Source organism: Juglans microcarpa x Juglans regia, chromosome 6S, assembly GCF_004785595.1.
Source record: "Juglans microcarpa x Juglans regia isolate MS1-56 chromosome 6S, Jm3101_v1.0, whole genome shotgun sequence".
In the NCBI taxonomy this organism is placed as follows: Eukaryota; Viridiplantae; Streptophyta; class Magnoliopsida; order Fagales; family Juglandaceae; genus Juglans; species Juglans microcarpa x Juglans regia.
The window spans coordinates 21821212-21831972 of NC_054605.1; the positions used below are offsets into that span (position 1 = coordinate 21821212).

Sequence of the window (10761 nt, forward strand, 5' to 3'; positions counted from 1 at the left end):
GGAGAGGTTTAGACAATTGCAGAGAGCAAAGGAGATGAGAGAGGCTCAGGAGCTCTTGAGGAGGCTGTTAACTGAACCAGAGCGGGTCAATCCAGCCACACATTACGATGCTACCAGGTTGCTTTTTAACTCTGAATTGATCCGTTCGCCTAGTCCACTGCCGCAAGGCTCCCTCTACCTCCAACCAAACTCTCATAGCATGCACACTGATATCCAGGTCACAGAGATTCCTTTTTTGGCAAACTTGGGTTTGACAGATTCCGTCATGGACAGAACAAATAATTTTGTTGATTCAGATGTTGACACTTCTCTTCATCTGTAAAAAAATTTACAATGTTTGATCATTACTCAATCTCTTTTTTTTTTTACTTTGTTGTCAATCTTTTACCTCTTCCATGGTTCTGTAAGAAAGGGAAATACAAACAGAAGTGTAACTATTGTCTACTGCGACTATCATGATCATCTTTATCTTCATTAGAGAGGCCATCCTCCTGTCTCCTCGGGAATGAGTCCTCATCATATTCTGTACCATCCGATTCCTCATCACCACTCCATTTCCTCTTCACAATTTTGGGAAACAACCGAGTCACCTCTTTGGTCTCCAACATCGTGTCACCATTGTTAATCCGTTCAAATCGAACAGCACTGACCTTCCTGGCATTTCCTGCAAGTATCTGTACCAAGACAATATCACAAAAGCATTACTCCGTTAATGCAGCTAATTAAGATAAAGTACATTTCAATTTTTATATGCAGCACAATTGCTGAGAGAAAGCACAAGGAAATACAAAAACTTGGAATCTCATAGAAGGTATTGCTTAGAAGGCAACCATGGCAAATATGTTTGGAATAGATTCCATTTTGAGGGAGTTGATAAAGAAGTGTCTCGTTGAAAGATTCTATACATCTGCCCTGTAATTAGATTCCAATGTAATGTTTTCCCCAATTAATCGCAAGCTCAAAAGAATCCAAACTGTACCTCAAGTTTAAAAATTTGATGCTTTTCCTTCTGATCCTGGTTGTCAGATTTGGACTCATCATTCTCTTCTTGATTTGCTTTTTCAAGGACCACTTTTATACTCTCACCTGTCCGCGGGATATACCCAAATGCCTCACATATAAAACCCGACACTGTCTCATATTGATGACCCTGTATCACAACAGGTGCAAAGTGAACACAATGGGAATTTGACGAAGTGTATTGGAAATTGCATGAATACTACGGTACAGTCTCATTCATTTGATCTTTGCCTTATAATCTACATTTTTTCTTTTTTTTTTTTTATAAGTACCTTATAATCTACATATGAATAACGAAAACATAAGAAAAGGAAGAAGATACAGTTTACAAAGTATGTAGGAAGGCTGTTAATTAATAGCAATGAAAACAGGAATTCTTGTCACGAATATAGGCAACTGCAAAATATTTTAGTTCAGCTCATCAGTCATGATCAGAAATATCGGTAGACTAAGCAAGGCTATGGGTAGAACGTGCCTATGATCCATTTTTGTTGGCATGCTGGGTGTTTGAGAAGCCTACTCGCCACACAAGGTAAAACTACGAATTGGTAAACCCAAAACAGAACCAGAGGTCATTATTTTCAGGCTGTACAAGATCAACCATCGTCATGGATTACAGGCATTATGAGACAAGTCTATTTCAAGACATGCTGAAATATTTATATGATTCTATACAATTTGAAAATACATATATCCTTAAATATCTTAAATAGCATAGTTATTCTAATGACCCAAAGCTCAAGCCACATCTAGGGCAAGCCATTGTCACAAATGGAGCCCCATTGGAATCATTATAAACCCCGGGAACTTCTCTTTGCCATGAAATGCTGGATTGCATTCACTATCCACCTGTAATCCGGGTTAGTTATAATCATTGGCAATATGTCACATGTACCGGTCTGACATTAACAAATAAATGTCTAGATTAGATTGATCATTTAGCCATTGAGTAATTGTCCCACAGAAACCAAGACAGAAAAGGTATAACCGCTGACACCTTTCTATACAGACCAAGAAAAATAATTTAGTACCTCAAAAGAGCATGCATAGTGTAACTTAGGCAATTTACATATCAGAAGAATTAATTGAACACAACAATTTAAGCAATATATAGATTAGCAAATACCTCTGGCATTTTGATATTTAAGTCTTCAGAGAGTTGATCAATAGAAGTGTTTGCATCCACATCAAATATTCCCTCTGCTCGCATTACAATGTAGCCAGTTTTCTTCTGAATCTCTTCCTGTTATATTACAAACAAAATAATGAGAAGTTGAAAACAAAAATCAGCATGTTAATGATCATATAATTATTATGTCAGCAACCAGCACAAAGCCTTAGAGGGATGAGTACATCCTACCAAGAATGTCTTCCAAAATACAAATTTCAATAATGAAGGAAATAGCGTTTACCTGTAGATGTCTGGATTTTAATAGATTGAGGAGTGATATAAAACTTATGGTCAAAAAGCCACTTTAAGATATGCAATAGTGGAAACGTCTGGTAAGTATAATCTAACAACTGGGCCATACTGGGTCAAATACTGCCGATCGATAGAATGATGCCAAAGCAGACAAAATCCAACAATTATTCCACGAAGTAACAAAACAGAGAATGCTAAGCTATCATTTTCTCAAGACTGCTCAAATGTCAGAACCTCCACAGACAAAAAAAAAAAAAAAAAGTAAAAGTATGTCTCTTTATTCATCAACTAGAGTCAATTGGCTATAACACAAAGGAGCCACATGCCAAATATTTCTGATATTTTATGTCATATACTAGACAATGAAATATTAAAATCTTTCGATACCAGTCTTGCACCTAGATTTTTTTCTTTCATTAATCCAAAGCTTTGCAATCATATGTAATCATTCGAGAATACAGTATACAAGATACACTCATCAAGAAAAAGAAATCAGGCATATTTTCCAATGTAAACTAAAAACTGCACAGACTATCAGTGAGCTTTACCTTTGAATCATTTTCGTCAAAAATTTCACCAACAATCTCCTCAACCACGTCTTCCAGGGTTACAAGCTGTTTGCATCACAAACAAGAAACTAATGAATAAAGGTTATGAGTGCATTTGCCGCACAAATAATCCTGCAAACTTTAAAGCAAGATAAGATTTAAGTTAAATTTTATGATCACATAGCAATTACTTAGTGGGAAACTCTACTGTATTCTTGCCATCCTGGAAAACATTATTTTCACCTCTTGATTTGTTAAGTACTTTATGAGATCGTCAAAAGATGGTGCAAGCAAGTATATTGGAGGTATACAACAGAAGCACTGAAGGGAACAATTGAAGTTAAGATGATGATAAAGACCAGAAAGAAATGTCCATGGGGCAATAGCATGTTTTGGTGTTTCACATCAGGAATTCCATACTGATTTCATATCCTAGCATCTGAGTCTGTAATTGCTACCATATATTTCCTCAGCGTTCAATGTTAAATAGCAAGATTCAATATCAATTCGTTGGATTCAGAGGTGAGGGTGTGTACATACTCCCACAGTTCCACCATATTCGTTAAGCACAACAGCCATGTGAACCTTCCTGATGCGAAACTCTCTAAGGAGATTCCAGACTGACATTGAATCTGCAAAATCAATAATATGACTTGATTCATTGGAAACTTTATAGCTAGACATACAAACACATATGTTATGACAATCTGCCTATCACAAAGAGAAAAAGCAAAAGAAAACGTGTCCATGCCAATAAATTGAACTTCTGAAAGATAGTAAATAGACACCAGCAGTTTAAGCCACAAGCAGGGTCAAGAAACTTGTATTGTAACTTCCATAAAAACTATGAACATTTGAGTGAAAGCAAATAATAAATGAAAATGATAGTCACACAGATTCACACTCCTAGATGGTCAACTAATCATATATTGATAATACTCATGAGACTATTTTGATCCATGGAACAGGATGTTCAACAGTTTGATCCATCAAACCAAAGAGTTCATGCACAACGTAAAAAAATGGCAACTAAGTGATGTACCATTTAGTTGTTCCTAGAAATGCCTTACTAAAGAATATGACAATACTTTGGCTGTTGACTGCGCCTTCTAGCTGACTCTAAGTTGTGTTTCTTTCTTTGGATTTTAATATTTTTTTCAATTAGGTGATTAGTTGAGTCGGACTCACTCTTGAAATAAAAATCCAAAGGGGTGGGGGGTTCCATCCTATTAGACAGAAGATCTACAATAGTGGGAAAATACCTACAATCATTTAAGCAAGAAAAATAAACTTCCAGATTGTGTTGAATAGACTTGGGGTAAGATAATATGTTCTGCCCTAGTACTCTATCCATATCTTCTGTTCTCTTGCTCTACTAGGCATAAAGAGACACTAATCTAAAATGCAAATTACTCCCACCACAAATTGGAGTAAAAAATAATGATTACCAGGCACAAAGTATGCAGGTTTGTGAGCCATATCTCCAACAGTAGTACTTTCTAGCAGCTCACCCTTCAAAATCAAACATATTATAATTCTGCACACTATAGATTGTGGCATACAATCAATAAAGAAATCAATTGAACTCAAAAGCAGGAGAAACAAGAGAAGAAACTGGAAAACCTTCTGAACATAATCCAACAGATCCATGGCATATGCAATTCCCACTATATTATCAACACGCTGCTCAAAAACAGGCACCCTGGAAGCACAGAAATATTATTATCCTATTGCAGATTTTAAAAATAAATAAAGAAAAGAAAAAAGATCTTGGTACATCCGCAAGGTGTCTATTTAATGTCTATGTACCTTGAATATTGATGGGTCACCCACAAATTATGAAAATCTACAAGCGTAGCACTGTCATCAATTGCAACTACATCTACAAGAGGCGTCATCACCTCTCTAACATGGGTATCTTTAATCTCCAACACATTTTCAATCATATCCTGACAAGAAATTTAGAATAAGAACATATTAATCAGAAAACAAAGGAAGAAAGCTGCAAAAATTGAAAATGACTTTTTTTTTTTTTTGCCGAGTAGAAGGCACATCATTATGTGAGTTCAGAAAGCAAAACATCTGAGACATAGCACGTGCACTTCAAGCACAATACTCTTCCAATTGAGATTTTTCCGAATGTCAAAATGTAAATTTTATCATAGGGTGTAAAGTGGGCATGCGAGCATATGTTGCCCACACTTCTCCTGTCACTTTGAAAAGTGTGGGCAACAGAAACCATCCAAATTAAGTTCCGAAATGCCTTCGAGATAGATTCTCATTTATCTACACAAATTACAAGGTAGGAATGAAATACTTGGTGACAGATGCATCACATTGCTCAATTTTCTTCACTCTAATCATTCAGAAACTGCAACACGTAATCATTATATTATCAAAACAAAGAATACTACAAGCACAATACACTCCACATTAGCCCACTCTATTACCTGTTCTTCCTCCTCTATTGCCCCACTCAACTCTGCCCCTCGCAACATCAGTTTCAACTCCTCTTCAGTTACATATGGTTCGCTGATACAATAAAAGTTGACAAACATTAACCATTTCATTCACAATAAAAGGAACCATTTCCTTCAAGTTGAACATCCATTGTACATTAACAATACCAATCTTTTTTGGGGGGATGGGAGGTAGGGAGAGGAAGAATAACAATGAAGTACCCCAAGAGATAAACCTTTTTAATAAATAAAGCCATCACTAAAATTTTGGTTGCTAAAAATGATGACCTATAGCACTAAAGATTATTTTACTTGTTTTTCTTTTACAAGGATATTGTTATTTTACTTATTTACATTGTCATTAACTTATTACCTGGAAAGAAAATGAAGAAAAAATGTAAACTTTGTCTTGTTGGAACAAACGAATGCTCAAAACTGAGTTCTATTGTGCCAATTTAAAAACCAGACAACCACTAATACTTTAGATGACAAAAAAATCTTTCAACCTCCCTCAGATCACAACCATACTCATTATGATCCTGCATTCTTTTATTCTCCAAAATACATAGTATCTTGAATGGCTCATGATCAAATTATACAGAAAAATAACGAACATTTCAAAAGCAATATATGATTGCCAAGCAGCACCAGCAAAACACAAAATGAGTACTTCTCCTCATCGTATATTTAAGATGCTCTTTTATTTTTTGTAAACTTGTTCAACCTCATTGAAACAAAATATATATATATATATATATATATATTCCATGAAAAATACTTAGAAAACCTAAGGAAAATTTTTAAATGATTTGAGAGGTATAATACAATATGACTGGGAAGTTGCCAAGGGCCCAAGAGATCAAGATGTAGTTAAGTTGATAAAGCACACCTTCTTCCTTTTAAACCAAGGATTTTTAGCATCCCCATAGATAAATATGTAACAACTCTCCCCACAGGATACAATACCAAGGAAAGCCACGCCACTGGTCTGACCTAGAAGCATTGCAGATAAAATCTTGTCACGTATAACAGATGAACAGCTAAAACATATTTATAAACATATTTTAGTTTGAAAAAAAAAAAAAAAAAAAGTCCATCCAAACTTACCACAAACCTAGCAACCTCAGTGGCATTATGAACAGCTATACTTTTTGGAGTGATCTCTGTGAGGAGCAAAATGGCTACCTAGTATCATTAAGGGAAAAAAACCATTCAATAACCGATCTGTAAGAAACATATGATGAAACGAATATAAATTTCCTCATCTTTGTTTATACTTTGACATGCTAGGATGTTGTCAGGGAAAGGAAAACAAAAGACGATTTAACAATGTTAGCTTTCAAAAATGCCTTTCTACCTAATTTCTAAACAAGATTCCACATGCAAAATTGAAACAAAATTCCCAATTTTTTCTGTTTATTAAAATGTAAATAAGTAACGTTTAAAAAGAGTCACAGTGGAACAAAAGGCAAGGCTGAGAATGGATAAAGGGGGCAAACTTGAAAAAGATAAGTCGCAGAAGACAAAAGTTCAAGAAAAACAATTGCTATTGCCTAATAAAACACTAATAGGGACATCGACTAAATTCTTTTTTCATAGGTAAAAGAAAATTTTATTGATATTAAAGAATAGGCAACGCCCAAGTACACAGAATGTATACAAGAGGGAGAATCAACTAAATTCTTCTTCTTCCGCTTGTCTACTTCTCTCTCTCTCCAAATTCTTTTTGATTGGTAAATAAGATTTTATTGATCATAAGGATAGGCAAAAGCCCAAGTACACGGGTCATACACAAGAGCAATGCCTAGTGATACAAGTAATTTATGAATGCTGATTTTAATCAACAAATGGAACAAGGTATTAAAAAGGAAAGTTCTAAGTTCTCTCTCCAAAATTGAGTTCTCACCTCTCCAAATGCTTTTATTATTGCTAAGTTGGCAAGTCTATAGAACAGCAGGTATTGATATAGTCAGGAGGAAAAGGCAAACTTTAAAAACCTAGGGCTTGGATTTAGATGATATTGTATTATTCAGTCTTTGGCACTAATTCTATGCTCCAAGTCTAGGTCTTCAAGCCATTTACTATAACTCAAACTCTTAACCTTCCTACTACATATCTCCTATTGATCAAACAAGGGGATATTGGGACATACGGTCATTACTCCAGTTGCTGCACTAACACCAGCTTCACCGAATATTGCTGTTGCGGCTTTTGTGACTAAAGCAGTAGCTCCGATATTGACAACTCTGATTAAATATATAGAATACAAAAAAATAAATGACAGTTTAAATTCAAGCCAATAAAATCTAAACACTGAGAAACATGGAAAGGTCAGTACGTTGTGCCAATAAGTATAGTAGTTAGGAACCGGGTGACATCACTGCGAAGCTTTCTGAAGACGCCGTTCTCAGGCTCCTTTTCAGCCAACTCACGCACCTAATACAGATTGATAATCAAATGAGCTTGAAGATTATAATAGACCCCATCATTTACTGGAAAATGAAAAGAGAATATCAATCTATATACAACTGTAAGTACCCATGAATTTTTTTAGACAGATGCATAACCACATGGTCTGAGAATCTAAATTAACTTTAACTGGATATACAAGTTAAAAGATTAGGTAGCTTCAAGATCAAAGAATCTTCTATTTTAGAACCATATGAAATAAGCAATTTTAAGCTATGAAGTTCTAGAGCCACATTGCAAAACAAATTTAAAAGTCAACATGCACATCTCACAATACAACCTGCCAACCAGGATCATAATCCAAGTTAGTCACTCCCACACCAACTGCATATCAAACAAGACAGAGAGCAACTAGTATAAGACACAATAAAATGAACACTACATTAAGGCTTTGCCTTGCTATCGATGTAATATTCCTAAGATTAAGACTGTTTGTTATCTCTATGTTTCCCAGCTCTTTTCAGTATTGCTACTAACATGAAGGCTTCTGTGGCGGATCTTTGTGCTTTTTATCATGGTTCTCACCGGTGGAATGTCCTATTTAATAGGGCTAATCATGATTGGGAATTGCATACCGTTTCAGAATTTTTCAGCTTGTTATACTCCACAAGTAGGATAACGGCACAGGGGGATAGGATACAGTGGAGGTCCAATGGCAGTAAGAAGTTCACTGTGAAGGCTTATTATAAATTACTGGCATCACAAGGTAACATATCTTTCCCGTGGAAAAGTATTTGGAGATCCCGGGTGCCTTCCAAAGTTTCCTTCTTTGTATGGACTGCGGCACTTGGGAACATTTTGACCACAGACAACTTGAGGAGAAGGGGACTCATAGTGATGGATTGGTGCTATTTGTGCAAAAGACATGGAGAGTCAGTGGATCACTTATTATTGCATTGTGAGTTGACAAGTACATTGTGGAATGAGATCTTTAGAAGACTTGATGTTTTTTGTGTAATGCCATTGAGGGTGGTTGACTTACTTGCTTGTTGGAAGGACATTCATGGCTGTTCTCAGGTGGTGGCAGCATGGAAGATGATACCGTTGTGTATTATGTGGTGCATTTGGTCGGAAAGAATGCGTGGTGTTTGGATGATAGGGAGCGCACTATGGCGGAGCTTCTGAATTTTTTTTTTTTTTACAAACATTACTGCTCTGATTTTCAGCCATTGTGCTTAATGGAACTAATGTTCATGATTTCCTTTCTTTAATTTAGCGCTTATAGAATGTATTTAGGCATTTTCTTTTGTATACTTCCTGTGTACATAGGCTTGCCTATTTTCATTCACATCAATATAATTTACTTCTTACTTATAAAAAAAAAAAAAAAATGTTTGTTATCTTCATAAAGAGGGGAACGCAAAAATTGCATGAACTAACGCGACCCTTATGAACTCTAAACTTAATTCTAAGATGTGGGGAAATGCGTCAATTGTGACAATAAAAATTAGCAATCACGACACAAAGACTTACTCCAATATCAGGGAATAGACCATGTACCTTCCATGGCCAAAGCGTAGTAATCGAAGTCTCTGCCATTGAGAAGAATGCTGAGAGACCCAAAAGCGCTGCCAAAACCAGACCTTGCTCTTTCAAAACCCGAAGAACCTGTAAAGTCTTTGGCCACGCATTCCTCAACAACAAAATGTTCTGCCCAATTACACCATAACCAGCATTCACCGCACCTTCCATCGCAAAGACTCTCCTACACCCAAACACCAAAACCACACAAACCATTGCCGCCAAAACAATCCCGCGGGTCACTAACCTTCTGAAAAAGTCTAAATTCACAACTGAAACCCCATCTTTACAACACGAACTCTCACTATCTTCACCTACAAATTTCGAACCAGCACTACTTAAAACCAAGTTTTTTTCTTGATATCTAGCACTGAAATAGCTCCTATAACCACAAGGACCAAGGCAATTCAATGGTAATCGCAATGGGTGCAGCTTATTTTTCTCCAAAATCTTCATCGGCATTCTCGTTTGCCGATCGAAGTAAGGCACCAAACATAACGATTTCGGGCCGGAAATGAACCTCGGCGCATTGAAAATCGAAGCTTCAAGCGCCATAAAAACCAAAAATTCAACACCCAAAAACAAGTGAATATTGTGGGATAATAAAAGTAAATAAGGATATTCCACCAACTATATCGACTATAGTATAAAACAAATCACCAAAAACTAAAGGCAAAAGCGTTATGGTAGGGTTTTAGTGGGAAATTGAGAGAAAAGGGAGGTGGGAGATGGGGCGTCGCGGTTAAAGAGAAACCCTACAGAGGGTTGTGGTGAGATTGAGATTTGTCAGCAACATTTTAGTTGTTGGCGAGCTTCGGTCTTCTTTTCTTTTACTATTCCTTTTCTTTTTCTTTTTTTACTTTCCTTTCTACTTTTGCCCGTTTCGGTCAGCAGCACTGCAGCAGAACTTCGCAAGGGTATGCCTTGATTTTTCCAGCTAACAACGGTCATACCGCTGACGCGTCAGTCAATAATTTTATTTATTTTGGGAGTCCTAAAATACTATACTAAACTATATCATCCTTTTGTGTTTTTTTTTTTTTTTTTTTAAGAAAATGATTTACAACCAATATTTTTCATAACATTTTATATAATTATATTTTAAATAAAATATATTTTTATAAAATATATTATAAAAATAACATCATTTTATAAAAATATTTTCATTTTATAATATTATTATGTAATATGTTATGTGTATATGATTAATTTTTTTTAATCGATTTATTTTAAATTATTTTATTTGTTAATCACTTAAAATATAATATATGACTAATATTGAGGGGTTGGAATGAAGATTGCAATGACTATATACTAAATA

The 10761-nt window shown here is 35.5% G+C and overlaps 1 protein-coding gene across 1 annotated transcript; it reads right to left on the bottom strand.

The window, feature by feature from the left end:
• Nucleotides 1–282: 282 nt before the first annotated feature.
• On the bottom strand, nucleotides 283–10331 carry LOC121236923 (DUF21 domain-containing protein At1g55930, chloroplastic-like). Its single transcript, XM_041133434.1, has 14 exons — nucleotides 9420–10331; nucleotides 7789–7886; nucleotides 7603–7696; nucleotides 6558–6635; nucleotides 6340–6443; nucleotides 5442–5523; nucleotides 4801–4940; nucleotides 4615–4693; nucleotides 4440–4503; nucleotides 3532–3623; nucleotides 2992–3057; nucleotides 2147–2263; nucleotides 980–1150; nucleotides 283–674 (listed from the first exon to the last, which is right to left on the bottom strand). Exons 1-14 carry the CDS (start codon nucleotides 9993–9995, stop codon nucleotides 435–437), a joined length of 2001 nt encoding a protein of 666 aa, XP_040989368.1. The 5' UTR covers nucleotides 9996–10331; the 3' UTR covers nucleotides 283–434.
• Between the last annotated feature and the right edge of the window lie 430 nt (nucleotides 10332–10761).